At 37.2% G+C, this 19,083-nt stretch overlaps 1 protein-coding gene across 2 annotated transcripts in view; it reads left to right on the forward strand.

Annotated features, from left to right (window-relative positions):
* Window positions 1-19,083, forward strand: part of SLC39A10 (solute carrier family 39 member 10) — a 136,826-nt gene that overhangs the window by 35,309 nt on the left and 82,434 nt on the right. The window contains exon 1 of one of the 2 annotated variants that reach the window (XM_072612715.1): window positions 13,503-13,595. The exons of the other annotated variant lie outside the window; for it this stretch is intronic. Within the exon in view, the coding sequence (XP_072468816.1) occupies window positions 13,574-13,595 (22 nt within the window). The 5' untranslated portion in view covers window positions 13,503-13,573. Of the gene's footprint in view, window positions 1-13,502; window positions 13,596-19,083 lie in introns of those variants that run through there. 2 annotated transcript variants of the gene reach the window in all.

The following is a 19,083-nucleotide window of genomic DNA, read 5'->3' on the forward strand; positions in this document are numbered from 1 at the left end:
TAATACAGGGTGCTTTCTAATACCTAAAGGCAGCTGGGTGGCACAGTGGATAGAACCCTGGGTCTAGAGTCAGGAAGATATGAGTTCAAATTTGGCCTCAGACACATTCTGTCTGTGTGATCCTGGGCAAGTCATTTAACCTCCGTCTTCCTCAGTTTCCTTACCTACAATATGGTGATGATAAAAGCACCTACCTCACAGAGCTGTTGTGACACTTAAATGACATACTGATAAGTGCTTGGTACACAGTGGGTACTTAAAAAGTATTTGCTTCTTTCCTTCCTTGTAATCTCTATTTAATTAACCAGTGCAAGAGCTGATCAAAGAAATAATTTAAGAGTATGACAGGCTTAGCTACTTGGACATTATACTAGTGCTGCAAATTTGGCCTTTTGAGTCAGAATGGATAGACAGTTTCCAGTTCTCTGTCTTTATTGCCTTATCTTGTTTCCTGAATTTAAGGATCCTGTTTTCTTGCTTGCTGGCAGAACTATCTTCTGCCTGATGACCACATCTCTGTGCCAGGTGCAAGCTGTTTCTTCGTTTCAGGGATAGACACTGAGATCATGTTGCATAGCTCAGTAATGAAGCAAAGTTCAGTCTTGAAAGCTGGGGAGGTACTTTTTCCACTTTAGGATTTAACTGGAGTGTGCATGGAGGGCTATGTGTGTGGGATTGCTGTTTTGTTTTCTTTTTACTCATTTTCTATTTTAATGGCTCCTGAAAATGCTAACATTCTTTGCCCTCAGGTTTTGGAGCTGTGTTCATACTCCGGCCTGTGCCGAAGTAGTTTGAGAAAATCTCAGTGAGAAAATAGGTAGCACCAAGCACTTATTTCAAACTATTATCAGAACCTTTTACTTCCTTTATCCTCCTAATTTTAAAAAATATTTCAAAAAGTATTTACAATCTCATCTACCCCTGACCATTTGCAAACTGAGAACAATAGAGTGATTATTTAGGATTCATATAGCACATATATACTAATATGGTATATAAACTTTCTAGGGCTGACTTTTAACTATTTAGTGCAAGAAGTTTTATTATAGTTTAAAAATGCAAAGCCCATTCTCCACTTGAGGGATCACACAGAAACAGGCAGTGAATCTGGCCCATGGGCCATAGTTTGCCAACCTGACTAAATTTTAGTCATTCATTTTTTAAGCAATTTACTGAGCACTTCCCAAGGGTAGACTCTTTTGGGGATATGAAGATGAGGGCTAACTTATTCCCTATGCTAAAGGAATTCATAAGCCTTTTTTTTTAATTGAAATTTTTTATCTTTTGTAAAAATTGTTAACATGAATGGAAGGTTTCAATATTAAACCATTAAGTACATACCTCTCTACAATGACGAACTCAAAAAGGAGCCAATAGCTGGTCTTCATAGTAACCTCCAGAGAGATTTTTAACAATCTCTGTTTTAGAAATTAATAACCATATGGTGCCTTTCACATATACAACAGACCCATTATCAATAGAGTATATATTTCTTTTTTTTTTTAATTTTCCACTGGCAGAGATGGAACCAGCTATCTTACCCTTTCTTAATTTACAGAGGGAGAAATTAGGACAAAATTAACTAATCACATGACTGTTTGAAAATATCTTATGTGTGGTACTGTGTAAGTGAAATATCCAGATGTTTCTTTGATTTTTTTCACAGTACTGGGAATTATGAAGATACATTCAAACGAAAAAAAGCATCAGACCCTAGGTATACAATAGGGTCCACACTACTAAAAGGTGAAGTATTAATAATGAAAGCTGCTTTGAAGGATATTTAAAAAATAATCTCAAAGATACGTTTACAAAAGCCAGACACCTCCTTAAAAGCACATAATTTTCTATAGGTTCTTATACAAGTAAGCATTAAGGAATTGTTTGAGAAAATCTTAGCACTTAAAATCAAATTATATTGAAGTTATCCATGCCTGACTTAAAAGATAAGAGTATTTGGGCTACTGGTGTTTTTTTCTTCCTTATTTTCACTCTTCATACACAAATATTGACCTCAATATAGACTTTTTTAGGGAGGGAAAGAGATTGTGCTGTGATTTAACAGTTGTTCAGTCATGTCCAATTCTTTGTGTAATCCTGTGGGCCATACTGTCTGTGGGTTTTTCTTGGCAAAGATACTAGAGTAGTTTGCCATTTCCTTCTCCAATAGATTAAGGGAAAGAGAGGTTAAATGATTTTTCCAGGGTCACACAACTAGTAAGTATCTAAGGCTACAAGTGAACTCAGGTCTTCCTGACTCCAGGCCCCATGTTCTATCCACTGAATCACCTAGCTACCTAAGGGTTTTCTCAACTCATCTTCCCACTCCACTACACAGAAAATTTATGGGTGGATCTGGTTACAAAAATTTTTAAGACAAACTAGTTGATATCTGGACAGTTAAACCACATCTGACAGTGTCATAAACTAAAATTCACCAATTGCAGATAAAATGCGCTTGATAAGTTATATTTTAATCCAATAAAACCGTAATAAAGGAAAACATTTTTATAATTATATTTATTGAGCATAGATGATATAGTCAAGACTAACATTATTTGTAAAGTAGGAAATTTTAAAGCATAGCTTAGTCTATTTTCACTTGGAAATCTCATCAGATTCTATGAGTTTAATTACTATTTCTAAGCTGATGAATCTCAAATCTCCCTATCCTGCCCTAATTTCTCTACTGATCTCCAGTCTCACATCTCCTACCATATTACAGACATCTCAAACTGTATTTGTAATAATAGAAATCTTAAACTCAACATGTCCAACATCAAGCTCCTTTTTCTTTCTCCCTAAATATTCTACCACCCTTCCAGTCTCTTGGGCTTGAAACCAAGGTGTCATCCTTGACTTCTTATTATCTCTCACCCTCCATACCTAATCTGTGGCCAAGGCCTGTCTATTTCAGCTTTGCAACATCTCTTGACTATACCTCCTTCTCTCTACTGACACAGCCACCACTCTAGTACAGGCCCTCATTGCCTCACACCTGGACTACTGTAACAGCTGCTGGTGTGCCTGCCTGCCCCAAAACTCCCTCACTTCAATTCATCCTCTATTCAGCTGCCAAAGTGATTTTGCTAAAGCACAGGTCCAACCTTATCCTCTCCATTCAATAAATTCCACTGATTCCCTATTGACTTAAGGATCAAATAAAAATTCCTCTGTTGTTTAAAGCCCTTTAAAACCTAGCCCCTTCCTATCTAGTGACACTGGCCTCCTTGTCCCATGAACAAGGCACTCCATCTCCACTGTAGGCTTTTTCACTGGCTATCCCCCATGACTAGAATGTTCTTCCTCCTCATCTCTACCTCTGGGCTTTCCTGGCTTCGTTTAAATCCCAACTAAAATCATATCTTCTACAGGAAATCTTCCCCAATTCCTATAGTTCTAGTGCCTTCTATCTCTTATTTATTTCCTATTTGTCCAATATGTAGCTTGATTGTACCTATTGGTTTACTTGTTATCTCCCAGTCCCCTTAGATTATGAGCTCTTGAGGGTAGGGACTGTCTTTTGACTCTTTTTGTATCTCCAGCACTGAGAATAGTGTCTGGCACATACAAAGTGTTTAATAAATGTTTAGTTTCCTCATTGGTAAAATGGCAGTAAGGAAGAGTTAGATTAAACCTCTTCCAGCTCTAAAAATCAATGACGTTTCTAAGAGTCATTTAGCCAAACAATTGCAGAATAGATTAGAGATCAACCTGTGATTCGAACTCAAGTTACTGAGTTTCTAATTCACCGGCCACAGCTAGAATTTATTTAACTCAGGGCTAGACAGATTCTACAGCCATTTCATCATGGTACTCTGGATTACTCTCACATCTAGAGTAGATGTGAATTTTGTTGTTCTTACTCTTGCAAGTTTCAGTATTGCAGAAATTTAATGAAGACTTGGAAGGTAGAAGTCATTGGGTGTGGGTGGACCTCCTGAAGTCAGCCTTTAGCTGCTCCAGGCTAAGTTCTTTAGCCAGTTGCCTACTACTGGGGGAAGGGAGAAAAAGAGAAGGGTTGGTTCAGGTCAAATTCAGTAGAGTTTTTCCTCCTCCAAGAAATACCCTGGTTAAATGTGCTTAGACTCTCTTTTGAAACATGCCAATGTACTTTTTCCCCCTTCCTTTCCTTATGAACTGTTTTGCTTTTTTTCCCCCTCTCTCTTGAAAGTGGAAAAGTTTCCTTGGCTCCCAATATTAAGGGCTGGTGTCTAGAGGTTGGAAAGTCTTAACTTAACCAAGGAGTCTGTTTCACACAGAAAGTAAGAAGGCAGACATTTGCAAGACACGCAGGAAGGGGTCTAGGGACCCAGTTAGAAAGTCTGCTGAATGAAGCTTGGTAAATGTGATCTGGTCCAGAACCCCAGTTTCTGGAAGCTTTACCAAGCAATAACTGCCTCTAGTTCAGACAGCTAAAAAAGGAAGGGGGGAGGTTGGAGAATATGGATTGGAAACAAGGAAAAAAAGAGGAACAAAATTTTTTTAAATGACACCTCTAAGCTAGACTTTCTTACTCTTCTAACATAAAATGGACTGTTTGGCCTCTTGCCCATCAGGTAGAAAACCTACACAAAAACTACCATTCCTTGGGGAAAAGACCATAATCTTGGCCATCAGGTTTTGAAAAGGACCTTGTGAGATTTGAAAGAGGTCACATGAAAGGAGTAAAATTTCAACCCTAATGGGGGGGGGGGGGAAGGTGAAACAGAAGGGGAGCTGGAATATGCTTGAGGTATCTCCAATTAAGTGTAGGCATAGTGTTCTAAAAGTACCAGATCCACTGAAACAAGGCTTGCTATGTTTTAAAATTGACTTATTAAATAAAATGACACCTATGCTACACTTTGGGTGCATGTATAAAAATGCAAGCATTAGTTAAAATAGTTTCGCAAATATCAGGAAAGTATTGGAAGTATTTCCATTTGTAAATTTAAATATTATATAAATACTACATATCGGTATTGTTATTTTTATTTTACTCTTTTAGAGGAGTATTTACTATTTTTGGTTCATCACCTTTTTGGCACCTACAAAACTAAATGAGAATATACTAATACAGAAGTGAACAGTTACAAAACAACCCCCACAGGGAAAGCAGAGTACCCCACTGGAAAAAAAAATACTTCTTACATTAGGTCCTGAAACTCAGTAAAAAGGGGATACTTCAGTCTGGACCAGACAAGATAATACAGGGAATTGTGGGGACCCTTCTGGGAAACCAGCATAAATCCTGTGTTGGGTTTTGGGAGTTGAAATTGTGATTGTAATTGTAGAGCCAAACTAAATGAATGTAAATGTCGAGGGAGGGACATTTCCTTACCCTTCCTTTGTATATCCCTTGGCCCCTAGCAAGGTACCAGTATTCTGTATACTCTGTAAATGCTGCTGGTTAGATTAAATTGGATGGGGTGAAAGAAGACATAATCTATCTAGGTCATCAACTTTTCTAATAAAGGTAAGTTCCTTTTTATTTACTGATTCCTTATGATGTACTTAGAGGATTTAAAAGAATTGGTTTAAATAACAATGAAAATTCTCTTTTCTAGAGAGTTAAAATAATAGGGAGGGTAGGGACGGGGCGTGGGAGTTAACTCCAATTAGTATAAGACTTCAGGGAGTCATCCACTGGGCGCTAAATAAATAGTTGATTGACAGCACCATCTTTGTGTTAAAACATTTGGCACATAAGGAGAAGTAAAAGAAAAAGACTGTTAAGAGAAGAAAACATACAAGGAAGAGAGAGATTTTTATAGCTGTGTTCTACTGGGTTGGAAACATAGGGAAATCAGGTAACAAATATTTGGGGGGAAGGGGTGAATGGTGTGAAAAGTAGCCCAAAGTATCCCCAAAGGATACAGAATTGTAAATATGAGCAGACTGGTCCAGACTGGTCCTGAGTAGTGGAGAGATAACTAGTCTAAATGGGCAGAATTAAGAGGGAATTTTGATTTTTTTTAAAAAGCACTGGAGCTCGATACAACCTCAGGTGTTGTCTAAATCCACCCTGCTCCTTTTCCTGACCCATCAGTGAAGAAGCATTAGCAAGCACCTTCTTTGCATCAGTTGCTCTTCCTAGATACTGGAGGTACAAAGATAAAAGCTAAGCAGATGAGAAAAATGAACTGGAAGGAATTTCAGGGGACTTACCCAAGATCATTCAACATACATTAATGCGTACCTTGTTCTGAGTCCTGTGTTGGGACAGAAATGAAATTAAGGTAAGACCCTGTCCCTATTCTCCTGGGGTTTACTGTACAACACATTTACACAGATAAGAGTAACACATCTACAGAGAAATAAAAAAGTACTACCCTCTGGTGTTTCATCTTCCTCTTTGCCTTCCGAGATTGAAAGCACCAGGATTTGAGGGACAAAGTTCTCATAAAGGAATAATTAACCCAAGAAATGAACAATTTCATTTAAGGGAAAGGGTTAATGTTTTTAAATGCTGTAAGTGTTGTGAAAAACTATAAAACAAAAAGTGTAGTTTGAGGTTATGAGGAAAAGGCGTGGTTGTGAATCTTCTCAGGTCTTTGAAGTGTCAAGTGGAAAAAGGCTGGTGTCTAGAAATGGTTTTTTAGATACCAGAAAATGAAATTAAGTTTTAGTCACGGAAAATGAGCAAAGTATGGCTGGCAATATCTTTATCCAAACTGGAGAACAAGATTATTGGTTGGTAAGGCAGAATTTTTCATTCCTTCAATAAGAAACCCAACCTAGATATAATCAGATCAAATCTGCATATTCTGGCTATAAATTAAGTGATTACTGAAGAATGAGTTTATTATCACAAGAAAGCCATTCCTAGATAGCTGTAAAGGAGAAGATATATTTTCCTTGACCCTAACTACAAAACTTATAAACTGGAACAGTACCAAGAGACAGATTAAAGCTATGAAGTCCTACCAGATGATAGAGTTCTCTTTCAACATGCAAGTCAGGTTTGAAACAATTTAACCTTCATCACAGGTTTTCTTAAATTTTGTTTTGTTTTAACCAAAAAAAAAAATGACCCTGTAACTGGTAAAATAGTGGTTGTTGTTCAGTCATAGCCCATGTGGGGTTTTCCTGGCAAAAGATACTGGGGTGGTTTGCCATTTCATTCTCCAGCTCATTTTACAAATGAGGAAACTGAGGCAAACAGGGTTAAGTGATTCGCCCAGGGTCATAAAGCACCTAAAAGTCAATTTTGAACACTAGTCTTTCTGACTCAAGGCCCAAGGCTCTATCCCTTGCATCACCTCATCTTATTAATAGAAATTGAATAACAAAACATACCTTCTCAGAATTTTGGAATTGAATTTTAATTATCATCCACAATAGCAAATAATGGCCTAGGTCCCAGTTCTTTCATTAACAGATTTTGACTTTAGTTAAAAGTAAGTAGACTATTTGTTGACTCAACGCCCGGAATTGTCTGAAAATTTCTAAAAAGCAAGGATTTAGAAGAATTTAAATCTGCTTAAAAGCTTAACGTAAAAATAAAACAAGAAAAATTTCCAGTCGTTCTTGAAAAGTGAGCTTAGCAGCTACGAGTTGTGTTTTTTTAAACCCAAAGTTCTAGGGTTTGGTATTGCTTGTTCAGTTCAGTATTACAGCCTTGACTTATTTTCTTGTAGGATTTCCAAATTCTTCAGACTCAGGTCATGAAAACTGGCATGGTTTGGGTGATAGGCGGTGACTGTGAGTCACTAATGTAGTTCCATTTATTTAAAACATGAACTTGATCCCTGGCTGTATGAAAGGGAATATGACTATGATAAGAGAGTGCCAACAAAACCTGTCAGAATATTTAACATTGGTCAGACCTTGGTTAGATGAGTCTGACTAGTTACTATCTCCACATTCTAAAAAACAACGTGGGAGAATTGAACATTTTTCAGAGGAATAACCTATGATAAAAGTTAAATTTCATCAGTATAAAGCCTGAAGAGAAGACTCAGGAGTAACCCAACTATTTTCAAGTACATAAAAGGCAATTTTAAAAAAGAATGTAGGTCAGTTTTTTCATCTGCGTAGAGGACCAAGCAAAAAGGTGTAGGCTTTAACCAACTCATTATTGATATAATTTAATACACACAAAAAATTTTAACTTTTGAAGGACATAAAATAATAGGTAACATTTAGATGTTGCTTTAAATAATATTATTTTAATGTCTTCATATAGATTTCTTAATCAAAATTTCTTAATAACCCTGTGAAGTAAGCACTATTATTATTTCCATTTTACAACTGAGGAAACTGACGCTGAAGGAAGTGACGCACAAGGAGGCTTTCCTCTCTCCAGGTCCCATCCAAAGCCTAATACTGTCCACTGGGTCACTTAGCTATCTATATCTGTCTCTACTGGGCTTCCTGGTAATGTCCAGGCAGCCTCAAGCCAACTTCTTTCATCAGTTACCACCTTATCAGCTCATATATACCCCCTACTACAGAATCTCATTGCCACTACCCCCCAACAATTCCCCAATATTCTGTTGGACTGACTATGGGGCAGTGTTCAATACTGAAAAGCTCTATTTTTTTGTCTTAGGACTAGGGACCAGAAACACTATTGTTTTTCTTTTACATCTATCCCCTTAGTGAATTGACCAACAGAATTCAGTCGAATAGAAGGACCCAAAGCTTCACCTATTTGTCCCCCAGTTTAAGATTGGGAAAATGAATAAGAAGGATATTTCAGAACTTCAAATGCAGAATAATTCTCATGTTTTCAAACCATCTGAAAACTTTAATTTGGAATGGTTGAATAGTAAGGATTTACTAAGTGCCTACTATATGCCATGTACTATGATACAAGCTGGAGATACAAATACAAAAATAACATCACTGCCTACAGGGAGTTTGCATTGTTATATAGTCATTCTATGAGGAGATTCAGAAAGCAAATGTCAAGAGATTTGGAGGCAAGGGATGGTGGGAACTAACCTGGGGGACATCAGGAAAGGTCTCTTGAAGGAGGTAGTACTTGATCTCTGTCCTGAAGGAAACTGCGTTTCCAGGGATAGAAATGAGGAAGAGGAGTATACTAGCCTGTGCAAAGACATGGACAAAGGGCCAAAATTATTTTTTCTCCGAATCTCTTTCCAGAAACATTAATGGTCTGCCTCATAAAGAATTCTTTACCTCCATATTGAAAACTGAACAATAGATTTTTAACATGAATCCAGAATGGTTTTTTCATCTGTCACTTTAAGAAGTGGGGAAAATGCAACGTTAAATTTAAATTGCAATGCCAAGTTCACTGCATAATTTTAAAGACTTTTCCAAAACAAAAAAAAAATTAAAAAAGACTCAGATGAAAGGTTACAAGAAGAGTGAGGGGAATAGAGAGGAAGAACAACTCCTGCTTTGAGTTCAGAGTATTGTCTCCAAATTCTTTTACAATTTAGCATTCTCTCTTTGCTGCTTGGCTCCCATTCTCCCATTTCCCCTCTCCTTTCTATCCTATCTATCCCCTAATTTCCAAAGGTTCTGGGTTTTTGTTTTATAACTGCCACTGAAACTTGTAATCATGATTTGCCCTTCTTCAATGCAGTAATAACTCAGGTCCCAAAGTGGATTTTTTTGGGTCTTGAGATATTGTAAACTCAACATGTCCAAAGTGGAATTTATCATTTTCTCCCCAAAACCCTCCCTTCAAATTTCCTTACTATTGCTGAGGCCATAATCATGCTCTAGGTCACCCAGGCTCAAAGTCAAGTATCAGCCTCATCTCCTCACTCAACTCTTATATCCAATCTATTACCAAATTCTGTCACTTTTCCCTTTATAACGTCTCCTCTGTCCACCTCCTTCTCTCCTCTGACACTGACACTAGCCTGGCACAGATCCTTGCTTCACCCCTGAACTATTGCAATATTTACGTGTTGACTCCTTGCCCCAAGTTTCTTCACATTCTTGTCCATCCTCCACTCAGTTGTCCATGTGATCCTCCTAAAATCTTACCATTGGCAAAATTACCCTACCCCCAGCTTCCAGTCAATAATCTCCATTGACTTTTTATCACCTCCAGGATCAAATATAAAATCTTCTTTCACTCAAAGCCCTTCATAACCTATCCTCCTCTCAACCTTTCCAGTCTTCTTATACCTTATCCACCCTGTGTATTCTGTAATCCAGTGACTCCTTGATCTTCCTCCCTACTGAGCACATGACAGTCCTTCCCTTGACTATGAGAATTTCCATTGGTTATCCCCAGCCTGGAATTCTCGTCTCTCCCTCCTGACTTCTCTGGCTTCCTTCAAATCCTCCCTACTATCTCACCTACCAGAAGCCTTTCCTGATCTCCCATGTCTTTTCATCTCCATTGCCTAGCATAGTATTTGGTAGGCAATTGGTAGGTGATTAATAAATGATGTTGACTGATTCACTGAGTGATGAGCCTCAGTGTCCCCAAATATCAGTTAGGTCATCTGGCTCAAACCATATCTGAAAAAAAAAATCCTACCAATTCCCTAACATACAACGTAACTGATGAGCTGTCATCCAGTCTTGACTTGAAAATCTCCAATAAGGAAGGAACCCACTACCTCTACAATCAATCCATTTCCCTTTGCTCACATCTAGTTCTTTGGAAATCTTAGGAAGTTTATTTTTTCTTCTTCCCTTTATGGTAAGCTTAAATTTGCCTTTCTGCTACTTCTACTTAATTCTTTCTTCTGGGGCAAAGCAGAACAATTCTCTTTGGAGATATTGATATTTAACCCACTCCATTGCTGACTGGGCCTACTTTTCAGTTTTATTTTGTCTGTTCAACACCTAGCAAGTGGTCTTGCATATTGTAGGACTTAATACATTGGATTGTTGAGGTGTTCTTCCCCTCCCCACATCTAGTTCAAACTAAACCTTTACAATTCCTTAAACCATGGCATATCCTCATTGGCACATTCTCCCATGGCATGATCTCATTCATTTATATTAATCAAATTAATTATCTAATTCCCAAATTACCTCTTCAATTTTTGAAATCTAGATCACAAGTCTAAGATAAATATCTCATTTTCCCCCCTCACAACAACCCTGGTAAATGCTGTTTTGATTCCCATTTTACTGATGAGTAAAGGTAGACAGATTATGTGATCTACCCAGGATCAAACAGTTAATAAATATGTGTGAGGTAGGATTTGAACCCTGATTTCCTGACTCCTGGTCCATTACTTTATCCATTGTGCCACCAAAACATAATAATTTGAAACTTTCCCCCTAAGCATTTGCTTCTGATATTTCATTGTGTTATGAAGATATCTGCAGGTTCCTGATGACTGGGTCAGTAGGAATCTTAGAATGTCCTAGAAGGAGTTCATCTGGAGTTTAGAATTGGTTCTGAATCCTGATTTACATATTTAACATTTTAAGTAGGTAATTTAACCTCATTGAATCCTAGATAAGGATACCAAATAAGAAAGTAACTTTCCTTTTTAAAGACTGCAGTTCAAAAAAGACCTTCCCATCTCCATCTAAGCAAGAGACAGGATCACAGATCCCTTCCGGATTTAAATCCAAGATCCTTAGAGGTGATCTAGTCCAAACATTTTATAGATAGGGAAATTCAGGCTCTCTGCAGTCATGTAGATATATGTTATGCACCTGAGCCCAAATTCGAATCCAGGTTCTCTAGCTCAATATTCAGTGATTTTCCTAATAAACTACGCTGTCTACATGAACGAAAGCGTGGCTGTGGTTAAAATATTGGAGGAAGGCCCAGAAGCTCACTTACCCCTAGACTTCACATATTGGAAGTACCTTATTGCCTCTCCCTCTGATTACCTGAATACTCCCAGAAAGTCCATTTTAAGGATTCCCAAGCCAAGTGTATTCATTCCTCTCAGGGTAGTACTCCTGACTGTCTTTCTTTTTCTATCCTGAACCCAAGAAGAATACCTTTTCTTCCCTTCCCCCTCTCCTTTTTCTTTCCCCTCTTATGTTTTGTTTTCCCTTATTGGAATATAAACTCCTTGAGGGTGTCTGGCACTTTGAAAAGAGACTAATAATCGCTTGTTGATTTGGATTGACAGTGATTAGCAAATGCTACTTTTTTGCTGATCTTTCCCACTAACCTCTATATTGGGCTTTTTGAAAATAAAATAAGTGATGGGCTTTTTGGTCCTTAGAGGAAAGATACTGAGTGGCATCATTGCTGTTTAGTCATTTTTCAGTCATGTCCTACTCTTCATAACACTATTTTGGAGTTTTCTTGGAAAAGATATAGGATTGATTTTTGTCATTTTCTTCTCCAGCCCATTTTACAGATGAAGAAACTGAGGAAAACAGGTTTAAGTGTCTTACTCAGAGCCATACACAGCTATTCAGTACTGGAGGCTGGATTGGAATTCTGGTCTTTCTGACTCAAGGCTCAGTCTCTATCCACTGAGCCATCATGCCATTTTTAATTTGGGGAATCTTCTTTCAGCCCATGCCCTGAAATTTCAGAGAAGCTTTCAAGTAGATAGATAGATGGAGATATATGTGTATAGATAGAGATATATGGATATCAAGCATTTATTAAGCACTTATGATGTATGTATCAAGCCCTGGACTAAGTGCTGATGATGCAAAGATTGTAGAAAACACCATTCTTGACTTAAAGGAGCTTACATTCTAAAAAGGGAGAGTCAGCAAGGGGTCTACAGGAACAACTAAGTACATTCAAGATATGGGAGATAATACAGGCAAAATGAAGGGGCTAGGCACTGGCTATCTGAAAAGGATTCTTGCAGAAAGTGGGATTTGAGCAGAGTACTTAAGTAAGTCAGAAAAGGGAGTAAGAAGGAGGTGTAGGGAGGGAGGACATTCTTGGCACAGGGGGCAAATTACCTTAGACTCTTTTCAAAACTGAGCCACTGGGCATTGAAGTTTGACAAACTGAAAATGGTATAAAAATAAAGGGGACCCTCTAAGTCAAATTGTCATCCCAAATCATTGTGCTTTGTTTTATAAATCTGATGGGCAGTACATCATTTTTTATTACAGTGGCTTTTTGGATTTTACCTTTCAGAGGTTAACAAGTGAAGCTTGGGGAAGAATATTACGTATCACTGCCCTTTCAGTATTATTTTTCCTTGTTTTGAAAAGGTAGGTTTTTCAGCTATCTAAGTTTTCAGTTTTTCAAAAAACATTAGCAGTTACATCTAGAAAAGAATCAGTTCTCTGTCCTAACTGGAACTCTGAAGTTAATGTTCAAGCTTTTGGAAAATGTATTACATATATATGCCATCAAGAAACTAGACCTTTGCTCCACTTTCAGCTCTGGGCTCAAAAAGACCAAACTGATAAAAATGTAAATTGTGATTTCCTATGAAAAAAAAAAAACTATAGACAAAACTGGTTTTGAATTTCTAAGATAACTGTTTAACTTGGTCAGTGTTCCTGGTTTGCATTTACAAGGAGTTCTGTGTTAGGAAGGAGGGAAAACCTGTTGATACAGCTCCTTTTAACTGCTGTGGGTTACAAAACAACCTTGGAGATAGCAAGCATTCTTGTGGAGGGAGGTGTAGCTACTGAGCAGAAAAGCCTTCCCATTCATCCTAAGGAAGCCTGGAGAGAGAACAGCTTACGTCTTCTAGGGTGAATGAAGCCTAACACATCCCTGCGTAAGTGGATTGATTAGTTCTATAAATAGTTGGTTATCAGGGACATAATACAGTGGTTTCTCTTCCACAAGTTCACACTCTATACCACCTTCCTAACTGGAGGGTTAAACTAACTTTTATTTCTTATTAAGAGATAACTAAGCTTCCCTCCCTTTCTCTTCTACCAGGGTGGTCAAAACCTTTTTCTTCTTTGGATTATTAGTACAAAAGAAATTGCTATTTCTCCCCCTTCCCCCCAACCCTATCAAATTCAGAGACTGAGGGTCTCTCTACCTAATGCTTTACGTTGCTTTGTTTACGTTTATTCCTGTCTGTGTATGCGGATAAATGTGACTTTATTACTTTCACTAAAAACAAATTTGCTATGCATGTAAATCCAATTGAATGCATTTTAAAACTAAATTTCAATTGTTTCCAGTACTCCTAATCTTTCAAATTGCATGAAGGTAGTAACTTTTTTGTCTAGGCACTTTGCATCAACAACATTCTTAAAGGAAATCCATTTCTTGAAGCTTTCCCCCCCACTTTTTGTTCTTTGAAGTGAGGCTTTTAGTGGGGAATCCTAGTACCTCACAATGTTTTTCAGAAAAATAATTATTGTGAACATGTTAGTGAAATGGAAGTTTAACAGATTAAAGACGTACTGTATGATTGAATTTCATTTTTAGTTAATCACATTTTTATCCAGAGAAGTGGTTTTCTGCAGTAATTCTACAGATGTAGATTAAACTATTTGCAGTACCTAGGCAACTTTAAAACAACAAACTAGCTAATAAGTAGGCTAAGAATTTGTTGATGCCATTTTTTAGAGACTCCATTCTGCTAGCTACTGTTTGGATTTTGGCAAATTTGTTAGAAATCCAGGTTTCTTCCAAGAAATCTTGTATGGTTGACCTCATCTGACCCTGATTTTGTCCTTAGCATTCCTCTAAGTTTATTTTGTCCTTGCTATATATAATAGTATGCATTATGAGCTAGTCACCAATATACTTGAGTTTGTTTGCTCTGAGTTATCCATACTTTCTTGCTGTATTCCTCTTTATCATGACCATGGCATGCATTTGTGAGATGGCTGACTGAGGTGAAGGTAGACTTAGTGGCAATAGAACAGAATAGTTTTAGTTGTACCATAAGACTATCATAGTTTTAATGCTAGAAGAAACTGGACATGGAGTCAGGTGAGAACTGGTTTAGAATACTGCCCCTGACACTTACCAGCTACGACCTAGGTAAGTACAAACATACCTCACTCTATGGTGCTTTGCTTTATCAAGCTTCGCAGATATTACAATTTTTTTAAACAAACTGAAGGTTTGTGGCATTCCTGTGTTGAGCAAATCTATCCACACAATTTTTCCAAAAGGGTGTGCTCGTTGTGTCTTTTTGTGTCACATTTTGGTAATTCTCACAATATTTCAAACTTTTTTCATTATTATTATGTATCTGTTATGATAATCTGTGATCAGTGATCTTTGACTTCACTACTTTAATTGTTTGGGGGCACTATACATCACACCCATATAAGACAATGAACTTAATAAATGTTATGTGTGTTCTGACTGCTTCGCTGACTTTCCGTTCCCTGTCTGTCTCCCTCTCCTTAGGCCTTCCTCTTCCCTGAGATACAATAATATTGAAATTAGGCCAGTTAATAACCCTACAATGACTTCTAAGTGTTCAAAGAAAGGAAGAGTTAATCAATGTGGCAAACTTCATTGCTGCCTTATTTTAAGAAATTGCCACAATCTCCCCAACCTTCAGCAACCACCACCCTGATCAGTCAACAGCCATCAACATTGAGGCAAGATCTCCCCCAGAAAAAAGATTACTATTCACTGAAGTCCTGGGTGATGGTTAACATTTTTTAGCAATAAAGTCTTATTAATTAAGGTATATATATTTTTAAGATATAATATAACTGCACACTTAGTTGACTGTAGTGTAGTGTGAACAACTTTTATATGGACTATGAAACCAAAAAATTCACTGTGACTGGCTTTATTGATGTGGTCTGGAACCAAACCCACCATGTCTCCAAGGTATGCCTGCCAATGATTGGCAGTTTGCTCATCTACAACTTGGAGAAAGAATGCCAATAGTATCTACCTCACAAGGTTGTTGTTTGCAGCTCAAATGAGGCAAACACTTTGAGCGCTTTTAATGTGGGCTGTTATTATGATCACATTCAATAATCACCATGGGCAAATTGCCAGCCTCTCTGAGCCTCAGTTTCCTATCTTTAAAATGAGAATAATGAAAATTGGCTTACCTACCTCACCAGGTGATTGTGAGGAAATCTCTTAAAACCTTAAAGCGCTGTATAAATGAGTTGTTGATGATGGTAATGATAATAATGATAACACATTTATGTGTAATTACTGTTTTACTGAGGAGAAAATTGAGACTGAGAAAGGTTAAGTGCCTTGCTCCAAGGTCAAACAGCAGTTTAGCAGGAGGGCCATTATCTTAGTTCTAGGCTTTTACCATTTTGCCATAATGTCTCTCTACTTTGTCTTTTAGAAGTATTTTTGCATCATTTTATGCATGGAGTATGATTTTTTCCCCAACGAAGGTACAAAGAACCAGGTTTTCATCTTTACATTCCCTATGTCAATTAGCAACTTATGCTCAACAAATAATTGTGAACAGAATAACATCTAGCACAGGGTTTTGCACATATTTGGTGTTCAGTAAACGACATTGACTAGCAAGCGATCAGTTGATGGCACATTCAATGTGAACATTACAGCTACACTCATGGTGGATTGTAGGTATTTTGAGCAGTACCACCAAATGACCTAGTTGTAGACCTTTGCCAATTGTGTAGTCTAGGGAATATCACTTATTTCCTTGGCCCTCAGTTTCCTTATCTGTCATGGATAAACACAAAGGTAGCCTCCAAACTTTAAAAAAGGGATAACTTTGTAGATTTGTGGTTTGGCATTCACAAAACATTTCCTCCTAGAAACCTGGCCTAAAAAGGCCAGTTAGATTTCCAGGTCAGTCCACAAAAAGCCAATTTTAGTCCATAGCTTCGAGGAACTAAGTTGTTAATGGTACTAGCAACTACCCATTATGGAACACTGTTTTTATGGGAAAATGGATTTCTGGGGTCTAAGTGGAAATACTAAGTCAGGAACTCTTGCCTTGAAGGAAGGCAGTTTTCTCTGAACCAACTCCCTAATGTTGAGGATGGAATTCTGGAGAGGATGGGGGATGGTAGAGATGGAAGGGGCATTGTACTTAACTCCATGTAAGGGGGGAAAGGATCAAGTTTCATAGCACTGGATGAGGGTGGTTCTGATAGCTTCTGGAGAGAGTAGCATCCACTCCTGGACAGTGGTGGCAAAGCTCAGATGTTCTTAGATATGCATCATGTATAAATCAGGTCGGCATTAATAGATTTGCTTTTATATACGGCCTGCATATAATTTATTTAGAGAAATGGTTACATCCATCTGGATCTCAGTTTTTAAATAGTATGGGGAAGAGATTAATATCTCTTAAATTTAACTCTGACCTTATATTTAACCATTTTTATTGTCAGAAAATACCACCATTATTACCTTATCTAATGTAAATTGCTCATTTTTCATGTCTTTTCTCCTCAGTGAAAAGGCAACTAGTTGCCATTCTTCATAAAAATTTCTTCACATGCTATTATGGAAATCCCCATTTGCTCTTTCCAGCTTTTGCTCTTCGACTATACTTTCTAACCTATAATTGTCTTTGCCTAATTTGAACTCCTTCCCAATTTTTTCAAATAATAATTTGAAATCTGAATTATGTTATACACAGAGTCTGTTGGGAAGAGGGGAAGAGTGATGGGAGGAGTTTAACCAAATATAATGGAGTATTATCTCAGGCTCGTATACTGTTTTTTTTTTAAAGAAATTAGTATTAATGTAATATATATTGACAAACATGAGTATTTCTGTATAGAAAGAACAAAACAAGATTATATATGAAATCATGAAATAGACTGTAGCTTCTTTTTTAAAAGTATATATTCAATTTAACAATAGTTTTGACATTTCTTTGTTTCTGTTTCCTCTTCTGAACTTCCTTCTGATTGCTTCTGTGCATTTTAAAAGATGTTTCATTGACTGTTTTTTCTTTTTCTTTCTCTTCTTTTTTTGAATTACCATCACTACCTACCAGCTATCCTCAAATAAAAGCTCATCTTTGTAGCAATGATAATTAATCAACACAAATTCACATATTGGCCATGTTTGAAAGTATATGTCTTCACCTCTTGTCCATCACCCTTAAACCAAGAGGTTCAAAAGCATGATTCATCATTAGTCTTCTGGAATACCTATTGGTCATTACATTGATCAGTCTTTCCAAGTTTTGCTTTTCCTTACATTCCCATACATTGTTACAGTCAATGCATAAACTGTTCTTTTGATTCTGCTCATGTCACTCAGTAGCAGTTCATAGAATTCTTAGTAATTTTCATCAATCAATCCCTTTAATTATTTCTTATAATATGTTAATATTCTATTATGGTCATGTAACAATTTATTCAGCTCTTACTCAGTTGATGGGTTCATACTTTGTTTATACTTCTTTGCTACAATAAAAATGTTGCTAAAAATATTTTTGGTCATAAGTCCTTTCCCTCTCTCCCTGACCTCTTCAGGTCATACACACATAGACATACATACAAAGACATATGCATGTATACACACAGATGTGTATATTTATTTTTAAAGTGCTGATATTTAAAATGCAACTACAACTTTTCTCCACAATTTTTTAGGTACAGTAATATCAACTGTACCATTCATTCTCCAGTCCCTATATGTGCAAAATACTTGCTGGTTGGCTGTAAATTGTCTAGGTATTTTTGAATCCCGTTTCTCTCTCTTCCAAACTATTAACAACTCCATTTTAGTACCATTTAAAATTTGATTGTGAAATGTCTCCATTCTATCACTCAGGTCTTCTAGCTTAAAGTCACAGGGGATGATGTTGGTTATTACAACTTTCATGCTTTGTGATGATCTGTTTGGACCTTTTTGGGGATGCTCGTATTTTTCTAGTCCAAAGTCTGGTGGTGGCCCCAAGCAGCAATCAATAAGCATTTATTATGTACCTGTTATTTGTTAAAAACAGAGCTTGGTGCTGGGATAAAAAGACAAAAATGAAACAGTTTCTGCTTTGGGGGAATTTACCTCCCATCAGAGTCATGGATTACTCTGAAAAGAACCCTGCCAAAGAACGGTGCTTCTTTTTATTGATCAGGTTACCTTCAATTTACCATACCTACATGAGCTCTTCTCAGAATATCAGCATCAATATTGAAACAAATGTATTAACTACTTATTAGATTTAGAGCATGTTCTAGCTTCTGAGTCTACACAAAGAGTTCAGGCTACTCTGGATCATTACAACTTTCTACCTGGTAGCCTCTTGGCCTCCAGGCACTCCCATGCCTAAACCATTGCCAATAGCAATATCAGCTCCCTTTCTTCTTGACTAC

This window comes from Notamacropus eugenii, chromosome 5 (assembly GCF_028372415.1).
Source record: "Notamacropus eugenii isolate mMacEug1 chromosome 5, mMacEug1.pri_v2, whole genome shotgun sequence".
NCBI classification, from domain to species: domain Eukaryota; kingdom Metazoa; phylum Chordata; class Mammalia; order Diprotodontia; family Macropodidae; genus Notamacropus; species Notamacropus eugenii.